The sequence below is a fragment of the Lates calcarifer genome, linkage group LG3 (genome assembly GCF_001640805.2).
Source record: "Lates calcarifer isolate ASB-BC8 linkage group LG3, TLL_Latcal_v3, whole genome shotgun sequence".
Classification (NCBI taxonomy): Eukaryota; Metazoa; Chordata; class Actinopteri; family Centropomidae; genus Lates; species Lates calcarifer.
Window position 1 is genome coordinate 8,939,882 of NC_066835.1, and position 22,581 is coordinate 8,962,462.

General features: G+C 40.7%; 4 protein-coding genes across 10 annotated transcripts in view; 1 reads left to right on the forward strand and 3 right to left on the reverse strand.

Annotated features, from left to right (window-relative positions):
* Positions 1-738, reverse strand: part of LOC108876973 (cytoplasmic dynein 1 intermediate chain 1) — a 51,578-nt gene extending 50,840 nt beyond the window's left edge. For 3 of the 6 annotated variants that reach the window (XM_018666921.2, XM_018666903.2, XM_018666894.2), the window contains exon 1: positions 435-737. The gene's annotated coding sequence lies outside the window, so the exon portion shown is untranslated. Of the gene's footprint in view, positions 1-434 lie in introns of all 6 variants that reach the window. The other 3 variants (XM_051065886.1, XM_051065885.1, XM_051065880.1) reach the window with 2 other exon arrangements.
* A 493-nt stretch (positions 739-1,231) lies between these two features.
* Positions 1,232-10,009, forward strand: pdk4 (pyruvate dehydrogenase kinase, isozyme 4). 2 transcript variants are annotated; one of them, XM_018667177.2, is made up of 11 exons: positions 1,240-1,630; positions 2,230-2,371; positions 4,012-4,083; positions 5,104-5,288; positions 5,725-5,814; positions 6,022-6,099; positions 6,837-6,913; positions 6,995-7,093; positions 7,338-7,451; positions 7,890-8,003; positions 8,313-10,009. In XM_018667177.2, the coding sequence occupies exons 1-11, from the start codon at positions 1,513-1,515 to the stop codon at positions 8,454-8,456; spliced, it is 1,233 nt and encodes a 410-aa protein (XP_018522693.1). In that variant the 5' UTR covers positions 1,240-1,512; the 3' UTR covers positions 8,457-10,009. The 2 variants fall into 2 exon arrangements, 1 of the variants encoding a protein (XP_018522693.1); XR_007809046.1 differs by lacking the exons at positions 6,837-6,913; positions 6,995-7,093; positions 7,338-7,451; positions 7,890-8,003; positions 8,313-10,009 and having other exon boundaries at positions 1,232-1,630; positions 5,104-5,314; positions 6,022-6,038.
* A 1,873-nt stretch (positions 10,010-11,882) lies between these two features.
* asb4 (ankyrin repeat and SOCS box containing 4) lies at positions 11,883-17,409 on the reverse strand. The gene is made up of 7 exons (XM_018667043.2): positions 15,825-17,409; positions 14,194-14,429; positions 13,497-13,798; positions 13,167-13,407; positions 12,834-13,081; positions 12,612-12,725; positions 11,883-12,502 (listed from the first exon to the last, which is right to left on the reverse strand). The coding sequence occupies exons 2-7, from the start codon at positions 14,369-14,371 to the stop codon at positions 12,314-12,316; spliced, it is 1,272 nt and encodes a 423-aa protein (XP_018522559.2). The 5' UTR covers positions 14,372-14,429; positions 15,825-17,409; the 3' UTR covers positions 11,883-12,313.
* Positions 14,975-22,581, reverse strand: part of ppp1r9a (protein phosphatase 1, regulatory subunit 9A) — a 45,610-nt gene continuing 38,003 nt past the window's right edge. The window contains 8 exon segments of the mRNA XM_051065758.1: positions 14,975-17,714; positions 18,016-18,198; positions 18,524-18,547; positions 18,915-19,034; positions 20,635-20,679; positions 20,907-20,955; positions 21,525-21,594; positions 21,716-21,869. Of these exon segments, the coding sequence (XP_050921715.1) occupies positions 17,544-17,714; positions 18,016-18,198; positions 18,524-18,547; positions 18,915-19,034; positions 20,635-20,679; positions 20,907-20,955; positions 21,525-21,594; positions 21,716-21,869 (816 nt within the window). The 3' untranslated portion in view covers positions 14,975-17,543.

The window sequence follows — 22,581 nt, forward strand, 5'->3', positions numbered from 1 at the left end:
CCAGTGTCACATCCCTCAGACACACCAAATGGATAGAAAGCACTTGACACTGCGACGACCATCAAAGCTATTTGGAACAGATATATGAGAATATAACTAAAGGTATGCAAGCCGTTATGTCTTCCTACATACGAAAATAAAGGAACGGACACATACATACATACACATACACAGTATAATCATAGCAAAAAACACAAGTTACATTGATAAATGTCCATACAGGAAGATAAACAAACCATTAGCTTCATAGGTTCGTTAGCTGACTAACGTTAGCAAAGCATATGTGCATTCGCAGCTGACAGCATTTGTACTAATGCGTTTCAGGCCTTGCCATAGATAGCTCTCCATATGAATTTTGCTAACGAATAACGTGAGCTGACAAAAGGGGGTGATATTTTATCCCAAATAATGTACTGTTATCGTTTCACTCGTACCTTGTCCACTCGTACTGATAATGATGTGTCACCCGGCAAAAGATGCTGTCTCACTGCTGCGCCCCGAAAAAAAAATCAACACATCCTCTACCTAAATCACACTGAGTCGAGGCCTCTCGGCTACCACTGAATAGGTCGTTTCAACCTTTTCGTGTGGCTATTGATGACACAGGTTAAAACGGAGCATTTCAGCGGTCGATGACCCGAATACAACACAAAACAGGTGCACTGCACGCCGATACATCCCTAGGAGGAGTGGGATGATGTAGGGAAGGAGGAGACGAAATCCCACCTCCTTTTGACACATGCACTGTCATCGAGTCATGGGTTTTGCAACGCCGCCATCTTCTGGGCGTCTGGAGAAGTACGCTGGGGGAACCAAAACTAATAAATAAACAAAGCTTTCAAGCGTGACTGTGCCCGTTAGAGGTCCTCTGTTGTTTTTGTGAACTGGCGAAGAGGTTGTTACTCGTGGTTGAAAACTTTAAAGGGAATATTTAAATTAATTAGAAAATGAAGCACCGTCAGGTACCGTCATTTGAGTACGTTACAACGGCTGGTTCTGGTATGTTTCTAATGAAGACCCATAGTAATTTCGGTAAACGATTCAAATATTTTAAAATAAATAAGCATTTCGGATAGCTCGTCGGTAGGGGATGCTGTAATAAAGGTTTATGTTATTCTACAGCATAGTTTGGATCCAACTTGTGACAGGAAGACTCCGACCCGCCCAACGCCAGGAATATCTCGCTGCTCATTGATTAATTTTTAAGTCAATCTCCCCTCTCCTCCTCCTCGCTCCAAAACAACACACGTCGCTCTGTGTCGTAACTTGCCTTTCGAAGACGTACTGCACAACAACTTTCTAAGATGTGAGGAGGCTGTCCGAGAAAAACAGTGATGGGGGAGTCATAGTCAGCCTTCTTAAAGATGTTAATATAACGATGGGTTTCTCGCATGACGCCGAGTTTTGGTTGTGCTAGTTTTTTTAAGTCGTCAAACTGGAGCGTACTGAAGAAAGAACGCACAGTTTGTCCCCGATTCACTGACAGCTCGGGGTCTATGAAGGAGAGGAAAAATGAAGTTCGCTCAGTTTTTGCTGAAAAACGGCTCCGTAGCTTCGATACCGAAACAAGTGGAGAGGTTTTCCAAGTTTTCCCCTTCTCCCTTATCCATGAAGCAATTCATTGACTTTGGTAAGCGTTATGAGTAGTTTTAGTAGCGTTATTGATTTTATCGGGCAGTGCATGTTGCTTAGTGTTTTTCCCACACTCACATGGCTCTTGCACAAGTCACGTTATGCCCTTTGTGTGTGGGGGGGACAACTGACTTTACCCTGTTCAAGTCATTGACAGGCAACTGCAGCAAACACTAGAAAGATACTCGTGCAGACAGATGTGAATGGAGATCCTAATGTTCCTCGGATTGCGTTTCTTATTGTGCATGAAAGCTAAATTTACCACTTTGAGCTTTTGAACACTGCACTGACGAACAGAAGAAACACAAAAAAACTGATGCTGAGTTCTGCATTTACATAAGAAACTTCCCATGTTGCCGCTGTCTCAGCAAAAATCCAAAATGCAGATGTTTTCCATTTCATTTGCACAACACAGATTCCTGTAAAGACAGACCTTGTCCACATGTAATCCCTGACAGCTTTTGTTCTATGGTCAATGCTTGGGAAACATTGCTGCTGTATTACTTTTATCCTTTTTTTTTTTGTCAGGATGGGGTCAAAGTTGGTTGCTTGCTCAGTCATTTTTTCCCCGTGACCCTGTCCTTCATGTGACTGCAGGTTCGGCCAATGCATGTGAGAAAACCTCCTTTGTGTTCCTGCGTCAGGAGCTTCCTGTCAGACTGGCCAACATCATGAAGGAAATTGATTTCCTCCCTGACAAACTCCTCAGTACTCCATCCCTTAAGCTCCTCACCAGCTGGTAGGACCTCCAGACTACACTACATTTCTTTTTAATCTGCTGTGCCACACTAAACTCTGGGAATAATTAAAATCTTAGTTTTCCAAGAACTCCTCCTGCACCTCCCTGCAGCAGTATTAAAGGAAGGGTGAGGAAAGGAACAGTATGGATTCCTAGAAACTGTAGAGTGAGAGTTCTAATGTATGCCTGTTGTCATTTATTTTCAGATATTACAGGTCTTATAGGGCCTGGATCTCGTTTCAGCATGGGAATGTTATGAAACAGTAGTGTCTGGTTTCCAGTCTTTGGATGGTTAGCTTCAAATATAAAATGGATCCATTCTGTGTTCTTCCTTTAGTTTTTGTAAGCTCAGATTGTCACATGCTTATCTGATTGGATGAAAGCATCGCTGTTGATGTTGTCTGAGGTTGTGTTGTGTGTACTCTGTTCTGTTTAAAGATGCATGAAATCCCCTCCACCCTCGCCCACCTGTCTGTCCTCTGTGCCCTCTGATTCCATTCCACTGATCTGAGAACGTGCTTTATGATCTTTTTTTTTTTTTTTAATTACATAAGGCCAATGCACAGCCAGCCTCACTGTTCCTTTTACACACACCCACTTCAAGGTACACTATGGACATTATCGAAAGAGTGAGAGGCTATAAACAAGTACCCAAGTACAAGCGTGGAAGAAAACAGCTGTAGTCATTTTCACTTGTCTCCCTGGACATATGGAATGGGGTTCAACCCTACTCGCCTGTGTTGTACCTCCAGTTTCTACTGTAAACAGCAAAGAATAGGTGCAGGCTATTTAGTCATGCAGTTTGTTTGAATGACTGAAGAGCTCAACAGCTTTTCTCTAGAGTTAAAACAGAACTGCTGTTTCTTTTTGCTTTTACCACTTTTTTAGAATTTGTTTTCCACCGCAGCTGCTGCTTTCTAGTAGCATCATGTTAAAACACAGTATTCTGCCGCAGACTGCAGACCCCATCATATTGATTATGTTTGGTGTAAGTCACGTGAAGACATGACAACAAAGGTCATTACCCCAGCCCCACTGTTTGTAAGAGCCAGCAGTAGTGTCTATATTTGGCCATGTACCTCTTGTACCACAGCATTCTCTTCCCCCTGCTGCAGAACTCTTTGCATTTCCTGCAGACGAGTTGATCTATCACTTGTTCTTGTTGTTCACGAGGTAAGAGAGGTGACGCCTCGTTGTCTCCTGGCAAATTTGCAAAACCAGAAGTCGCATAAAAGTCTATTTCAAGATGCATATCTGTTTGCATGGTGGGACTTAATTAAGAATCGAGAGCTGAAGGTCAGTTGAGGGACAAACTCAGCACGTATAAAGCATGGCATAGCGCTGTTCACCTTTCACCCAGTTTCTCTGCAGCGAGACAGCGCAAGAGAGAGTGTGACTCAGTGAACTCAAGTCTTCCTTGTCTGCCGGCCTAGATAAAAACTCTGTGATAAAACAAGCAACAAGTAATGGGGGGGGGGCATGTGGAAATGCTCTGTATGCAGTTATTCTAGTTGTATAAATAACAATGCTTGCTGCTCAGAGTAGTTTTCAGTGGAGTGTAAATGAAATCACCAGACATTCTGATACACAGTAAATAAACCAGAGTTGAGAGTGTTTCTGTGTTTCTTTGTGTCCACTAGGTATTCACAGAGTTTGTTGGAGCTTATAGATTTTTTAGAAAAAGACCCAGATGATAAAGATGTCCTGACAAAGTAAGTAATTTATGGAAATTTTCCAGTACATTTGCATTGCTTATATGTTGAGTCGGAATGTATTCGTTTTCTTTCTGTCGCCAATCCAGTGTGTTAATTATTCAGTAGCTGCCTATGCTAATCCAACAATCCTGTAATTGTTTGTTAACTGCCTGTTTGCAACCTCACACTTCAAACTTCAGATCAGACTCGTACAGTACAGAAGCCTGAAATCCAAATGTCTGTTATGGAACAGCTGTGGTCACATTTTTCATGTGCACATTCCCTGTTGTACAGCCACTGCATTACGCCGTCAAACTCACAGATAGAAGATTAGTTACAGTACAGTATGTTCCACCGCAAAGAGGAACCAATTGTTTCGTGCAGTACAGTGCAATAATTCCTTTTAATTTAGAGCAATGATGAGTAATTCATCTTGTTTATTGAACACATATCTCAGTATTTGCATCATGATTAAATCAGGTACCATCTCTAGTTTTACTGCTTTAAATGCAGCTTCTTCAAATTACTGAGTAGTATTATTACAAGTGTTACAGCCACCATTGGAAAATCTAGCACTGCAAACAGAAGGTTTACAGTGTAGCTCTAAGCTCTACAGTAAATGGTAGATAGTGAATGGATGATACCTGTTTAAAGCAAGTATGTCTTCATACCAATAAGGATACATCTATCAGTCAGTTATTAGTTTGCTGGGATCAGCTCTGATTGGAATACAAGATATTGGATATTGGTACATCCTTAGCAGGCAGGCATATATGTCCATGCATGCTTGCTGGTATTGGTGTTGATATCTATTGTTGCAACACAAAATTCTTCTTCTAGTTTGACGTCACATCTAATATACAATAGGACAGAAATCAACCAGATAACTTGACATGTAATTGTTACATATATCAGCAGATGTCTTGATATGTTTAAAGGAAGATAGTCTTGTGGTCATTGCCCTGTTGTTATGTGAAACATGTTGTATTTACCCTCACATACTCACATGTCCATCATCATCATTGTCTTTGCCCTCAGCTTTACACAGACTTTGGTGAACGTGCGGAACCGGCACAACAACGTGGTTCCCACCATGGCTCAGGGCGTGGTGGAGTACAAGGAGGCCTTCGGCGTGGACCCCGTCACCAACCAGAACGTTCAGTACTTCTTGGACCGTTTCTACATGAGCCGCATCTCCACACGCATGCTCATGAACCAGCACAGTCAGTATAGCACTTGGTGATTGACTGTGAGTTAATCAACACGGTTGCTAACACTCACAGCTCATTAAATTACAGACAGCTTGCTGAAAATGCTTGACAGCCACAAAAAGGGGCTCTGTCACAGCACATTTCATCATTATTTATAATCTGATTAAGCACCAAGCACTGATCTCAGTCATGTTAAAGATTTTACTGCTGTGTAAAAGTACCACATAGTCAACACCCAGTCTGCAGCACTTCTGTTGCACTGAACGATGCATGTATCTGTTACTGCCAGTAGAGATGTGGTTACAACTATGTCAACAATAATTGTTAAACTATTGTTACTACTCCCCACTGCAAAAACTTCACTTTGCTTTAAATGTAACCTTCTGTATAGATCGTGTCTGTACAGCTGTGTCTTTTGAATTACAGTGTTTGCTGTTCTGCCTTGTAGCATTAATCTTCAATGGCAGCGTGAACCCGGCCCATCCCAAACACATTGGCAGCATTGACCCCACCTGTGACGTTGTGGAGGTAATAAAAGGTAATGAATAATCTGCCTCAGCTTCAATATTGCTGTCTATATACACACACACACACACACACACACACACTGAATGTGGTATCTGCCTTCCTCCAGTCTTTTAACAGTATTATCTAAGTAAACAATGTGATGTAATGTTATCATTACGCATGTGGCTATTATTTCACACTTAAATGTAACCAGAGGTTGTTTTGTTTCTCTCTGTAGATGCCTATGAGACGTCAAAGATGCTGTGTGAGCAGTATTACTTGACCTCACCTGATATGGAGATCACAGAAGTCAATTGTAAGTCTTAAAAAACAACCACTATCTTTCTGTTTGCAGATATTTTATCTGTGTGTGCACATTTTAACTGTTACTCTTTGCTATTGTATCTTCTTGCTTTGTTACAGGATATGTTCTACTTTAAGTGTCTTTGTGAGAGGATAGTTTCACTGATATTCTCCTGAAATTCAGCTGAACCATTCAAGATCATTCTTTGTCGGTTTAACTGAGACCCTCTGTGCCTGTTTCCTGTCAGCTGGGTCTGCCAAGAGCCAGCATCAGCATTAGACATTCCTCACTTTGGAACAGGCTACAGTAGAAACAGAAATGTGCTAGGATTTTATACTTATAAGGTTGACAAATTACAGCTGCAATTGCACATAAAACAGAAAAGTCATATTTAAAATGTTGTAGTGATTGTTACAATATGTTCTTATTTCTGTTGCAGTGTATCAGTCAGAACTTATACCAGTGCTTTAAATATGAACTGTAAGCACTTGGCCAGCATGTTCTTGGCACACAAGGTCTACATAATACAAATCAAGTGATGAATGATGTTGTTATATCTTGTTCTCTGCTTAATTTATCAAGAGTGGCTCTAATTGTTTCTCAGCTGATGTCAAAAACTCTGTCTTGTCTCAAGACAGAGCTAATATGTACTTATGTAAAACACCTAGTTGTCTAAGAGGTTACTTTTAACATATTAATGTATAAAAGTGTCTCTTTGTTAATGATTAATAATCTAAAATGGTTCACAGCCAAAAACCCTGGCCAGCCTCTCCACATTGTGTACGTGCCATCCCATCTCTACCATATGCTGTTTGAGCTCTTCAAGGTACAGTAACCAACAAACCTGAAAACCAGGCATATACTATTTTTCACCACGTGTCTGCTCACTTATTTTGTTCTCTGTCAGAACGCCATGAGAGCTACAGTAGAGACCCATGAGACGAGTCCAACGTTGCCCGTAATCAAAGTGCGAGTTTCACTGGGAACTGAGGACCTCACTATCAAGGTAGACAGACCACTATTTTTGTGCTAAAGGAAGCACTGTTGTCCAAGTCTGTGCTAACAAAGGAGTATATGTTGTAGTTCCATTCACTACACAAATGCATCTTGTGCCATCAGCTATACTGTATGCAAGTCTATGTGGACATTATTACCTTAGTATTTACTGTAAATAAAGCCAACTGTGAACTTCACACTGTGTACACGGTACAGTCCAGTATAGTGCAGTAAGATGCCCTCCTTCTTTTTAGATGTCTGACAGAGGAGGTGGTGTCCCTCTGAGGAAGATTGAACGTCTCTTCAGCTACATGTACTCCACGGCTCCCAGTCCCGTCCACGTAGACAACTCTCGCAATGCGCCTCTGGTGAGACTACACCCGTTTAATCATTCTTGCACATTTTCTAGTCATCAGTCTTCTGTCACTCAGTCACAGTTGATGATTGTCTTAGTCATTACACAATATGCTACAGGACTACAAGCCTGCCTTTGCATTTTAAACACAAGACACAGCTCAGTAAAATCTCACTGCTCAGTTTTTAACTGGTATTAAAATTGAACTAAAAGGCTGTTCTCCTTGTTCTAAACAGAGCTCACACAACTGAACATGGTTATAGATTAGCTTATTTCAAACAGGGAGGCAACATTTGACCCAATTAAACTATAACCACAAGAGACACTGAAAATCTGTTTACAAACATAGCCCTCTACAGCAGCCACTTCATGCTTCTAATGTAATATTTTAGCAACTGGCCCACATAACCTAATCTGTGAAGATACTGTGACTCTGTTATTTTTCCTTCAGGCTGGTTTTGGTTATGGCCTGCCCATCTCCCGCCTGTATGCCAAGTATTTCCAGGGAGACCTGCAGCTCTACTCTATGGAGGGCTACGGTACCTCAGCTGTCATATACTTGAAGGTGAGAACGGCATTACCTCCACACACAATGTCAGAAATAACTGAAAGCCAAGCTGATGCAAAGTATACATAGAGATGTTCTGTCAGCTACACATAGTGGATTGAATGAGTGGGGGCAGATAGAGAGTAATTATGTAATACAGATTGTGTGTGTCTTGTTGCAAGTTATAAATCACCACATGTTCCATGTTAGAAAAGTTTTAATGAAGCACAGATGGAACTTTGTAGGAAAGCCCAGCGAGCAAGTCATGCATAATGTGTGTGATAAAGATCCACACTAATGAGTTCCCTTCTGTGCTGTATCACACAGGCCTTGTCCTCAGAGTCAGTGGAGAGACTCCCTGTCTTCAACAAGTCGGCCTTACGGCACTACCAGGCCAGCACAGAGGCTGATGACTGGTGCATGCCCAGCAAGGATCCAAAGAAACTGGGCAAGTATGAGCGGAGTCTGTGATGATATACTGACTAAGAATGAATAATAAAATCAAGAAGAGGAAGGTCCATGCTGGAAGAAGTGGATAAACTTGTACTGTAAGCGGAAGAAGGCAGCAAGCACTTTCAGCATGTTGCTGTTCCTGGACTTGTGTATGTGGAATCTGGTTTGCCCTTTCTCGCCCAAGGGAGAAACCTTATTGTTGGTGTCAAGAATCAGATAAATGTAGTGAAATAACTGGGCTTAACTATTACTGTCAGCCTCCAGGCAATTTAACCACATTTAATTCCATTATATCATGATTACAGGCTGCTAATGGTAATGGAACAAGTCAAGTATTAATCTCCTTTTGCCTACACGCGATACACTCATTTTTCAGTTATTTAGCTATAATGATGTGGATACACTGTGAAACAAGCATGTTAGCTTTTTGTGTTTATGTTCTTTTTCTTTCAGTTTGTATCATTTCACAATCAAATGTTCAATTAAAATACTTGTTATAGTTGTGGTTTTACATTAGGTTAAATGTGTATCAGTGCCTTGAAAAAACCTAGTCGCTCAGGTGAATCTGAATGGGAACATGTTCAACGTCTCCGACATAAAGACAAAGGGAGCAAAGTCTGTTCCTCCTGTAGGCATTTCAAGTCCTTTATAACTTGCAGGACTGCTTCACACAAACAACGCCTGTGTTTGATTTTCAGCCCTCATACATTTCAGAAACACTAGAAGAGTCATAGGTTGTATCAGTGACTCGTTTGTCATTTTGCTCTGATCACTTCAATGTCAACTCACTCTGTTGGCTTATTCAATGGCAATGTAAACAAGGGCTCTGAATGTCATTAGACTACCTATGTTGTCCCTTTGCCTCAAATTCATGCAAGCTAATACTTTTTTATAATTATTATGAATATTGAGAAAATGTATTAAGACATGTAGGTGTGTATGGAGTAGGTGTGTGAAATGTGAATAAGTGAATTTTAATTGCCACGTTAACCTTGACCCACACAATAATTTTCCTGTGTTGTGTCTTTTTTCCAAGAAAGTTTTCAGAGTTTCCCAAGAGTAACTGTCTAGAATTACACAGCAGATCTCATGCATATTGAAGGTAATTTGATAATATCGCCCTAAGTGTTTTGTAATGATGCGTGTGTTGTACATTTAAGTGACTGTAGACTTGTGTGAAATGCTAAATGTTGTTCTGCGGGAAACTGTATACTTCAGCTTTCTCTTATATGACTGTAAGCCATCATGCTCAGATTAGTGCAGCATGTTTTCAGTATTTGATAGGTTGATGCACACTGAGTTCAGTGTAACAGAGACATAGGAACACCACAGACTGATGCGCAGACAAAGCCTTTTGCTTTAAGTGCTAAATATTTGAAAATTAAAATATTCTTATCACGTTCTATCATTTTACATAATAATATCCAATTATTTTTGAACAAGTAAACATGTTTTCATACTGTGCTACACCATCCTCAAAGGCCAAGTGTTACTGTACTGAAGCTGTGGTTCACCACTAAAAGGACCAGTGAATGTAGAAAATAAAAATCTCATGTCACTTCTCAACATCATGTCCTCTGTCTGTTGCAGTTTATTGTTATTTAGTGATGAACCCTACACTTTTGCAGCATTTTCAAGCTACTTGTTCATGTGTTAACTGGACGTATTTACAGTAATTGATTTATGTGAAAGATGTCAGGTTTCATTAGGTCACAGAAGTGAGATCTATAGAGATTAAACAGTTTCTAGCAGGTTACATAAACAGCTCCATGTGCTGTGTCCTCCTGACTCCCTATTTTCTCTCCACAGCCTGTTTTAGGAAACTTTGCTCTGTTTGTCACCATCGCAGACACAGTCCATTGGCTTTTCCTGGCCAGCTGCCACGAGGGGCTGAGAACAGGCTGTCCTCCTTTGTTTTGCTCCCTTCATTAGTGTGCCCACACGTTGCGCTCTATTCTGGCTTTGTTACTTTCTCTCTTTGTCTCGCTCGAGTCTGTGTTCCAGTTCATTGAGGTATTATTGGCATGGTAGTGATACAAATACAGCGTTATTTAAGCTCATTCTCAAAGGCAACAGAATAAAAAGTAAAAATGAGATCACTGCAGTGGTCAATGTCAATTAAAGGTGAAAACTGTTTTCTGTAACATGTCTCCGTCACTGACTCTTGCAGGTTTATTTTAAGATCTCAGGGTGTGGGGTCTGACCCTTTAGTCATCCAGACAATGTTCCCTCTACGACGTAATGTGTCTGGTATATATACAGACCAACACAGCTACAATAGAGATTTGATCTGGATCTTTTTATTTTGTTCTAGACTAAAATGTTTTAAGACACAACAATTTTCCAAGCATTATTAAGCTACTTCTTCGCTAATGTAAAGAAAGAGTAAAAACTGGAACTACAGCTCACATTTGTGTTGTTTTTTTAGGGTTTTGCTGCTTGAGCTTGTGGATAGCACTGCGCTCTGTTGCAGCTGTTACTCTCTAGAGAGGGTTTAGTTTAAGGCCATCAACCTTGAACCTGATCGTCTCTTAGCATTCATTCATGCAAAAGTGCGCACACGCTGTTACATGGCAACGTACCAATCGAGTATGATTCATAAAGCTACACAGATGCAGAGAAACACCAGCAAAGTCAAGTTACTTATTAGACTGAGGACTTATTGCTGTTAAACTAGGTTTGATTTTAATTGTATAAAATTGGAGATGGTGTAAAAAGGTTCCTACCAGCAGGTCCCTTCCAACTAAAATTTATAGGCACTATAATATACAATAAACAAATCTTGGATTAAGTTAGATAAAATGGAATGGACACGCCTGTTTTATGTGTTTGAACTATGGACTGCCATAACAGAGCAGTTACAACAAGCTGTGAGGTGAGGTCACTAATTCCACAGGCATTTAATTCTTTTGTTTGAAAACTGTTATTGGAACAATGCAAATCCTCATTTACAGGGTGGATATGTGATATGTGATATTTAAAATAAATCAAATAAATCATAATTCCTTGAAACATTTGTGGGAAAAATATATATATATATTTTGTCTTAATCAAATATATTTAGTTAACATGTAAAATGTATTTTTTCTATTTGTGTATCTGTGAATGAGCTCATTTTAAGAAATTTATTCTCCGGTGAATGCTCTTGTGTGTGTTTTTGTACAGTCTGGTATATATTTCTGGCTAGGGTGTCCAAAGAAATTGTATTTGTTCATGTTTGTGGCTACATGTGCAGTCTAGTGGAAAAATAAGCACTTATTGTGAAGTGCTTTGTGAAGTGTTTGTTCTGTTATGCAGTACCATGAGAGCATGAGCTTGAGAACGAGCGTCAAGGCTGGTTGCCAGGTAGATTTGGATCCTCTCTGAAGAGTGAGGCAGCACTGGAAGTAGAGAGACAAGTCTGACAACACTGCACAGGAGGAAAATTAGTGCAAAAAAACAAACAACAAGTAAACAATGTTTACTGAAAGACACTGTCACTATAAAGGGGGGAAATAAGAGAGAGGGTCGAGAGGGTGAAAGATAAATAATACAAATAAGGCAGAAAGGCACTTTTTGTTAATGGGATGTCAATCACTATAAATTGTTATAAGAATTAGCACAGCGATTTTCATCAACAAATTACCATTTTCTCACCTGTTGCTCAAACTCCTGTATATTTAAGGTTGAACAGTCAACTGATTCACAATTTGTGGTGAGTTGGATGGCATCCTGTCATGTCCAACCTCAAACCACCTTAATAAATTGTTTTTTACTGTACACAATCTGATGTCTGACTTGCAGAGATGGCTTGCATGTATGCATGATTTCTTTACATTCCAGTCAAAAATTATCAAGTGATGTTAGAGCATCCCATGCAGTAATTTAAGTCTCCATCAGTACAGTATCCCCTCAGGTTCCAGTAGTATATAATTCTTCATCGGAGATGGCAGAGGCAGCTGTGCTACACGTCTGTGGCAGAAGCCACCCATGCCGGCTCTGATGGCACATCTGGTCAGGTGAAACAGGCTGCGAGGAGTGTTGGTGCAAATGGCAAACAGGGAGTCATAGAAGTCTTTATGTCGCTGAGGAGGAAAAAAGAAATCCTTTTTTTTTTTTGTTTATCATCTTAGGAAATTCTGGTGATTATAGCCTTTTTTAACCCCTGCTCTAACACAAGTATGGATATGCTACCTTGTAGCAGTCATCAGGAATGGCAGCTCTCCACTTCTTTGTGGGCTTTAAACGCTCATAAGAGTTGACCAGGATTTCTACCACTCTGGGAAAGTCATGGCAAGACTGCAGCACCTGCACAAAACAACACAAGACACCATAAGAATCATGCAGGGACCCTCTGCAATCAACATATAATCTGTAAAAGATGGTTCAATATCATTTTATAACATTGCTCCACACCTTGTGGAACTGTGGTGGGTAGATCCGTGCTGCATTATAGTTAAGCAGCAGCTGAAAGCAGAGCTCAGGTATGGCCATAGGCCTGACATCGGTCACTTTGAGGAGATACTGAATGGGGGCGCAGCCATTGATGTCCATGGCTCTCGCATCTGCTCCTGCCACCAGCAGCATCTCCATTAGGACGTGATCACAATTCCAGGCGGCTTTGTGAAGAGCTGTTTTATGATCTTCTTCTTGGAGGTTGGGATCTGGAACAGAGATAAAATGCAAAGTCTTCATGATACACCACAATGACAATATGGAGTAAAATGTCACTGACTCAGAACCTCTCACCTGCTTGGTGGTCCAGCAGGAGACGACAGACAAAATGATGATCCTCGCTGTAGATTTGCTCTTTGGTATCAAAAGCCCAGAAGGCTGCAGTCATCAGCGGTGTCTCCTGAAAAGAGTTGACTGCATCCACAGATGCTCCATGGATCAAATACAGAGCCGCCAGCTCTGGGACGCCGAATCTGGCCGCTGTATGTAATGGTGTGTCCTCTTCATTATTGTGGCTGGGCATGTTGACTTTTGCCACCTCCATTGGACAAAAAGGTGATAATTATTTCATTGTCACAAGTTTTATGTTATTACATGTATCTACCCATACATCCTTCCATTCTGACCTTTCAAGATAAGCTGCTTGGCACAGTCCACGGACTCCTTAGTGATGCAGTAGTGCAGTGGTGTGTGCCCGCTCAGTGACAGGCTGTTGACCTTTGCCCCGTGAGCCAAAAGCAGGGCCACACAGTCACCGTTGGAGACCTCGCAGGCCACGTGCAGTGGGGTCTTCCCATTGGGCATCCTGTTGACGGCTGCACCTTCCTGAAGGAGCACCAGTGCTGTTTCCACAGCATTGTACATCACGCACACGTGAATCCCCATAGCCCAGGAGTTCTCCAGTTTGTAGCCTGGCAGCCAATAACCTGTAACAAATTGGACAACCAAAAGAGTTTAATAGTAATAGTAAAGCCAATAGTAGCCTGAAGATGTATGCAGTCCACTCAGTGTACACAGTGCCACTAGTCATATACAGACTGAGGATCCATGGGAGTTTACCACCACCTAGTGGATACACTACAGAACTAGTCCCCTAACTGACATTCAGAAAGTGTTGACATACTTTATCTATCTTAACTAATGCATTTTGAAAATGTGTAATCTCTCATGACAATGCATTTTACTGTGGAGACTCATCTAATTTGTATTGTCACGTTTACTTATCCCTCTGAGCCTAAACACAATACTGTATAGTATGAGTAGCACACAAACAACCATATCACAAACGGGGAACAGTTACATCATCCTGCTTCCTCCTTACCTTGTTTGTATGAGGCCAGGATCATGCTGGGGTCCTCCACTTCCAGCACTGTGTCAATGTCTAGTTTGCCAGTGTGCAGAATCTGCATGACCTCCTGGGAATCGTTGGCCTGCAGGGCCTTCAGGAACTTTTGCTTTAGCTGTTTGACAGCCTGTTGTCTGGGGCTCAACTCCTCCATGAACTCCCTGAAAGAAGGGCCTCGCTCTGCCAAACCAGCTGGCTCAGACACTACCGTTCTCCACACAGCATGAAGGAGATTGGAAATGAAGGCACAAATGGTGATAATGAAGGAATTAAGCATACCCACACTGGAACTCCTCCGTAAACCCAGCCATGTGAGGGGGGAAGAGGGTTGTTTGGGGAAGGGAGACGGAAATGAGGTAGAAGAAGAAGGCCAACAAGTGACAGGAGGCAGATGACAAGAGGAGAAAATAGTCCTGGAGTGAAATTAAGCCGAATATAAATAGAACAGGGAGAGGGAGGGGGGGACTGGAGAGCTACTGCTCTCAGCAGTCTGCTGAGATGTTCACTGGGACAGACACCTTGCAGTGCTGGACACATGGTAAAAATAACAGGCTATGTGAACAAAGTAGGGGTATTCTATCTTTATATGACTGAACTGGATTTATGCATATTAAGACTTTAAAGTGTACAATAATGACCAAAAACTACAAGCATACCATGACAATACCAACAGTCAGAACATGGGCTGCACAGGATAAAACTACGCAGAGGAAGTCAGACAAACGCTGTAAAACAGAAGAAACGAAAGCAAGCTATGGACAGTGACTGCACATTTTATTCAGTGTGACAGGTAGCTGCCCTTTCAAACTTTTTTAGAATGCGAAAAAAGAGAGCAAGGTAATGGCAAAAAAGGAGGAGGAGGAGAATAAGCACAGCTTCTTTTTTAAAAGAGTGTAAGCATGGCTAGCAGTTTGCGGTGATTATCTTTTTGCTCTCTACGTACACAAAAGACAAACCCTTCCAGACATGACTCATGAGCACCAGGGTCTCATCCACACATTGGTTTCATCATGCCAGGCTCAAAGCTCAGTCAAGCAACATAGAAAAGATCTGGAGTTTCGGCTCAGGTCTGACCTTGCAGCCGCCTCAGCTCCTCCGACAAACTGCGTACACACGCTGACACAATAGAAAACAAGGCTTCTTTAGGATTCTTACAGCATATTGCTCTCAGTGTTTTTACTATACATACAAAAGAGTCAAAAGAGTGCAGTCCGCTGACCGACTTAACAGGGTGAGGGTATTCACAGAAAGGTTCAAGTGTTACAAAATATTTCATAAGAATACATCATGAGCAGTTTATTGGGATAGCACTGGAGTAGCACTATGGTCGTATTAGAGGAAAACCACGAGCACAATGGGAGAGTTATTAGTGTGTTTTCTTGTTGCTCTGTATGTCCTTCATTTGATAACAACCACTTAAATCTAAAACATTTTTAACGAACAGTTTTAATTATGTTTTGGCAAAAGGAAGTAATCATACAATTTTGGATGAATCATTATTAGGTGTTAATAATACTCTTATTTTGTATAAGTTATCATAAACAATAGTCAGTTGCTTCGTTAAATACAGAAATAAATAAATAATAACATTAACAGATCAGTGATACCTGTATTACTGTGGCATTGCATGGTGGTATCTGTAACCCCAACTCTTCTTCTTGTTCTTAGCCTGTTAACAGTACACCAGGCAGGGCTCTTAAGACAAAAGGGAGTGGAACTAAAGCTGCCTTCATTTCTATCACGGTGACACTGGTGTCTCTATGTTTACTGTAAACCTACAGAATGATTCTTGGGAATGATAAAGAAGTAACACAGGGAACAAGTCTCTCAGTGGGCATCATAATCCTAAAACAAGAACTGCATAAAGCACATAGGTCAAGATCAATTTAAAAGTTTTCATCTAACAAGTAAATCAAAATGTTTTAAGTCTTACTGAACCACTTTCATAAGAAAAATCAAATCTATATTGCATCTATCAGGTGCAATTTCCAGTATAAGATCAGTAGTAATCAGGTAATCCTTAAGAATTACCTTAATCCTTAATTTCCACACCCCCTCCTTGATCACAGAGATGATCGATGTGTATGGCAGCATTCCTAAATATTATTAAGAATATTCCAGAGTCATTTGCACATCGACCTGTGATTCTTCTGAAAGGATAAAGTAACAATCAGAAATGGATGACTCTGTTTAGTCTACTGTATGTGTTTCAACGCTCACACAGAAGCGGGTAGAATTCAGAAAAATTCTACTACTCTAGAATTTCTAAAGGCAGCAGCGGGGTATTACTTTGTTATTGAGAGAATATAAAAAGAGGTCAAAAGCAGGTTACAAGCAGAGTCAAAGCAACGTTATGCATATAAGCAGGGAGTTTCTTTTTTATCACCATTTTTGTTATTTTGTTTTGTTTTTATGGTAGGGGTTTGGTAAATTACAAATTTCATGAATACATTGTACCTGAAGTCTCCATTAGAACCAGTCCAATGAGTACGGCATGTCCTTGTCATTCACACTTTGAGAACTGCGTTAGTTATGGTACATGTATACTGTAAGGAGCACTGGATGGTGCCAGTGCAGAGGTTACATTTACAGTGTTTGCACTTCCAGTGTTCTTGCTAATACTGAGGGAGTTAGTTTCCCTCAGTGAGACTTGGTTCCCAGTTCAGTTCCCGTTGGAAAGTTCCAGTGTCGTCTTAGATGGTAGTGAAAGTAAGCAGCATGGGGACACCCAGTGGTGAGAGATGAGTACTGCCTCATGTATTCCACAACACAGGCCTGATCCTGTGGGTGCTTCAAGCTAGAGATTCCACTGATCAATGTATCTGAATAGTATATACATAAGTCTATCAAAATGGCACGTAAGACATATTTGTATCTGTATTCATTACTGTATATGTACATGGGTGTTGTGTCTAAAGGTGCTGTGATGGGTAAAACAGATGGCTCTGAGGATGATATGGGATGAGGATAAAATGAACTTCACACAGACTTACTCTGGATATGAATAAATAAACCCAATTTACAAGCTATTAACAGCAAAATAAATAGAGCTGAGTAAATTCTTAAATGGCTAAAAATGCAGGATGGGTATAAAATGAGGCAAATGAAGGGGCAGCATCCTATCATCCAACTGCTCATTTTGGTTTAATTTGCTTGGTGAAGAAGTCACTCAACAATCTCTGACAATCTCTGACACCACTTGAGAACTATTGAACTACTGAGCAGGCGTCCCTCAGGGTTCGTTCGTGGGGCCTACTGACGTTTTGTTCTTCGATGCTACTTGTTGTGGTGCTACAGTAAAGCAGGAGGTGATCTGACGATTCACTTCACTCTGCCGCGTTTTCTTTCTGCTGCTGCTCCAGCTCTCTCTTTCGTAGCTTCTCGCGCTGTTTCTCCACCTTCTCACGGTTCCTCTTGGCCTTCTCCATCAGGACTTTAAGGTCTTTGATCTTCTTCTTGATCAGGGCACGTTCCTGTGAAGAAGTGACTCCAAGGGCCTGAAACAAAAGAACATGCATGAGCATCCTACATCTGTGGTCTACCTATTTACCTATTCACATAACATTATAACCTGAGGGATACTAGAATTTTGAGGCTGATACCAATAGTGACGCTGGGGATTTTTTTAACACACAACATAAACATTTTTGATAGGATCCCACATGAAGAATTGTGGCCAATAGCTCAGAGGGCTATTATAGAGTTAAATTATAAACAATACCAATACATTACCTCTGCAGGCTCTAATGTATGTGTATGTGACCACAATATATGACGAAAAATGAAGTCTTAACCTACCTTTAGCTCAGTGCTATCCAGCTGTAGCAGCTGTTCTCCATCTATATTTTTGGCAGTGAATTCTGGGATATGGTGTTCTAAGTTGAGGCCCATGAGCCAGCGGGCCACTTGCTGGGAGGTCCACTCTGGAATGCTGCAGTTTTGCCACTGATACTGCTTTGAAAACTGTCCCTCGTCTAGGATCTGAACACGTATAACAAAGAGAAAAAGAACTAACCGAATGAGATGCTCTAACATAAATTATTTGGCCATGCAATAAAAGATGTCTACAGAACACTAGGATGAATAATGAGTTGAGATGAAATTCAACGTAAAAAAAATGCATATGGTGGAAACTAGATTCAATATATGTTGTAGAAATACATATTAATTCTGCGGGACATGCACAAAAAACGTCACCATGAATAATGCGTGAGAATAAAACCGACAAATGACTTATACTCAACACACACATACAACACTTTCATTATAACACATGTGCACTTTAGGCTTGCAGCCTCAGTCTCACCTCATCATCTATCATATCCAGACTCTGAATGTGGCAGCATAGAAAACAAAAGAAAATGACTGGGATGTTAACAAAGCAGCAACAAAATGGCTTCCGCTACAGCAGCCTAAAACAACATTTGAATACAATGAGCCTGAACCGGTGAATTGATTTTAGCTCGTTCTCTGCCAGGAGAATATGAGAGAAGCTACTCCCTGTAGAGATGATGTTTCTTTTTTGTCAGAGATATCTACAAAGATGATAGATGGGGTTGCTGAGACAAAAACTTTTTTTTTTTTTCCTCATGAATACAAAGATGCACTGCAGGAGCCAACATTTTAACATGTTTGTCAGTTAAGTTTAAACTTCCATTAAAAAAGAGAAAAAGAAAAAAGTGAGATTGTACATGGACCTCGTTTGAGGACAGCACCAGGGTGTGTGAGCGTCCAGACATCTTGGCTTCACTCAGCAGACCACTGATCTCCGCTGAGCTGCTGCTGCTGGCGCTCAGATCGTCGTTCAAAGTGGGTCCCTGAAAAAACCAACAACACACTTGTAAGACTCACGGTGAGACCCAACTGGCTCTGAGGCTGAATTTAGTTGATTAGTCAGAGTGCTTCTCTCTTATTGATGTTTCTGTGAAGTGTTATTGATTAAAAGCGACATGATGTTGCATTAGCATGTTGATTTGGTGAATTTAATCAAGGAGGAGTTATTTAATCTATTTCTTTAACAGAGAGATTGGATGAGTAGTGAATGAATCAAGGAAATGAAGGGCTTTTCCTCTGAGCACGTGCCCGAATGACTGATGTGCTTCATCGTTATATTTGAAAGTCAATAAAAAAGTAACTAACATATTCAAGCTGTTTGATAGACTGCAAGAAGACAGGGCTGTGCACATCCCTCATTTTTAAGCTGTTCCATTACAGCACAAACTGTGAATGTGATTAGTGGTTAGAAATGATGTAGCTGGATGCTGTCCAACTCCAAAATCTCACTCTCTCTCTTTGCCCTTGTGAGTGTGACAGAGTGTGGACATTTAGGGAATTACATTAAGATCTGAGATCTGTGCTCAAACAACAAGAGACAAGCTGCTGCTGCGAAATACAGACTATCAGCAGGAGAAAAGAGAGTGCAACACTTGTTCTGTAGAAAAATATGACAGGGTCTTCATCAGATGAAGGTCAAAACATCACGTTTTAACTAATAAATAAGTAAATATATTTCTGTGGGGAAAAGTGTTTGTGCCTCCTTCCTGCACCTGGAATTGGCAGTATTCCCTTGGACCACTAAAGTCATTAAAGGATGTAACATGGACAGAATGATACATCATATCAATGGTGTCAGAGACAATTTCATTCCTATTAAATTCTGAGTTGAAAGTCTGGAGTGTTGTCTTACACTTAGCTATATACTGTAGCTTGAAGCTCTTTGAGTCTCAGTGCTATCTGAGGTAAAAGCAAGACTAATCTCAAAGGTTTAGACTTTGAGCTTTCTGGGTTGAATCCTGACTTAAAAGCTCCACATAACTATTAATGGGCAAAAATTGTGCATTGATTTATCTTCTGATGTGCACTCTTCTTAAGCCAAGAGCAGGTCCTTGGAGAAGAAAAATGACTGGATTGGTGCAGGATAAAAAAATTATCTCCTTTTTAATCCTATGGTAACCACATCTGATATTACACAGGATTAGAAACAGTTCTCATACAAGTTCCTACACTGCTACAAAAGCCCATGTTCACAACTTTAATCTTATTGAATTAGTCTGACATTTAACTGATTCAAGATGTGTTATGAAACAAACTGATGCTGTGAACACTTGGGAACAGATTTTTCCACAAAATTGGATTTTAATACAAACAAAACTGATCAAACAATTGCAGAAATGAAAAATGAAAAATGATTTTTTTTGCAGTGTTGCTGTGGATGTAGCTATGATTATAAAAGACATTTGGGATCATGTCAGGCTACTCAATGATTTTCTTGCAATTAACAATGCGATTATGCATTTTTATTGCTGTGCTACTATAATTCCCTTTGCTACTACACCCTGTTTACCTCTTAGAGTACCAACACATTCCCATTGCAGTGGATTGAGAAATAATTGAACAAAACACAAAAGAATACAATACCAAGTAATATGAATAGGAGAAGAAGTGGGGCCATGTAAGAGAGGTCTGTTCAACAGAAACAACAATACATCAAAGCTAAATGGCATTCCTTAGGAAAACATGTCATTAAACTTACAGTATATCAGTATATGGGTCTGGCAAGAAGTCTGCTGTGAGTGGACTCAGAATTACTTTACAGAGGGCAAAGAAAAGTGTCCTATCATGTCCTAACTGAAGTATCTGTAAAGTGAATCATTATTTGCCCAATGTACCAGTTGCCAAACGTATTGTACCTTGGCCTTGAGTTTCTCTGGACTGTCCTCTGCTGACGGCTCTGCGGAGCTGAGAGAGAGAGAGAGGGAGGAATGAAAAGAGAACACATAGTTTGAGCAAGATACGTGAAACAGGGTTTGATTGTAATGGAACATTAAAAAGTATTCAGTCTTTTCTGTGCTTTGCTAAACACAGATTTAATAACAACTCATACGTTGCTAAATACATATAGCGTGAGTCTTAAGTGACCTGGATGACTGAGAACCTACACAGACACATTTAGGATGAGTTATTCAGTATTCATATGCTAAACATATGTACATACTGTATGCCTCCCATCTCCTCCACTTTCTCATCACTGATGCCACACTCAGCAGTAATCCCAATCTTTAAGCAAAACACCTGCTGTGAAGTACACGGCTCAAACCTTTGCTCATTTTTCACAATAAATATGAAAACACCTAAAACAATAAATGAAAAAAAAAATCACTTTTGGTATCAAATAATGCCCCAAAAACATATCACATGCCCGTGCCTGATCATCTATTAACTTCTTCCTACTACAATTCCCTTAACAATGTATGATGCATTGATGCACTTAAAAAGATAACATGGCATGCAACTATTTGTTGTCTCACCCAGCGTCCAGAGCTTGTCTGTGCTCGTCCAGACTGTGAGAAGGGCTCGACATTGCAGGAGACTGACAACCTGTCATCACAAACACCCAACACTGAGATGACTCCTACTTCATTCATGGGCTTACATAAAAACATATAAAAAGAAATATGATAATGACAGCAATGTGGTAGATGCACTGTTGTGTACTAACCATCCTGGGTGGATGGTGGGGGCACAGTTCGTCTGGGGGAGTTTTCTGCACTGCAGGAAGCCCTGAGCACTGCAGCTCCTCCTCCATCACATGAGGCCACGCTACGAATCGAACTGGAACGACTGTGAGAAGGACTGCCGTGTCCCTCTGATACCTGAAGACAGAAAATAAAAGGATTAGATGAAGTCAGTGGAAGAGGAGAAATGAGAGAAAAAGTGGGAGAGGGAGATGAGGCCAGAAGATGAGAGGGAAGTGAGAGGAGAGAGGAAAGGCGGAGAAAGAGAACTGTTGGATGAAAATGAATGAAAAATTAAGAAGAGAGGAAAGCAAAAGCTCAGAAGTGGTCCCAGAAAAAAAGGAAGAATAAAGTGCAATCAAAGGAAAACTGATCTGAACAGCCAGTACTGCAGACTAATCTGAAAGAAGTCACTTGACATGCTTTCACTATTTCTAATTCCTTGCCCTCTTTTCCCCCTGGAAGCCTCATACTGCCCGGGTTCTGTGCTCTCTGCCAATTCTGATCCAGTTCTCGACTTGTTTATTCAATCTGAACTCATTCCTGCTTTAGCTGAGTTAAGGGACGGCATTAGCCAAACGAGAGCCTTTCATCCAGAAAAAAAGGCTGTTATTATCACACTAGGAGAGACAATAAGTTGTGACAGCGCCACAGACTCAATTAGTGCCGCCGAGCAACACACAGCAATTAATCCATTAAAAGAATAAAGTGGAATGGACAGGGGTTAAAGACACACAAACATACTGATAGACACAGGCACACACACTAAGTAGGCACCCCATGGTGAAATTAAAGGCATATTAAATGTAAGTGTGGTCTAATGAGAATAATGATTAAAAATCACGTCAAT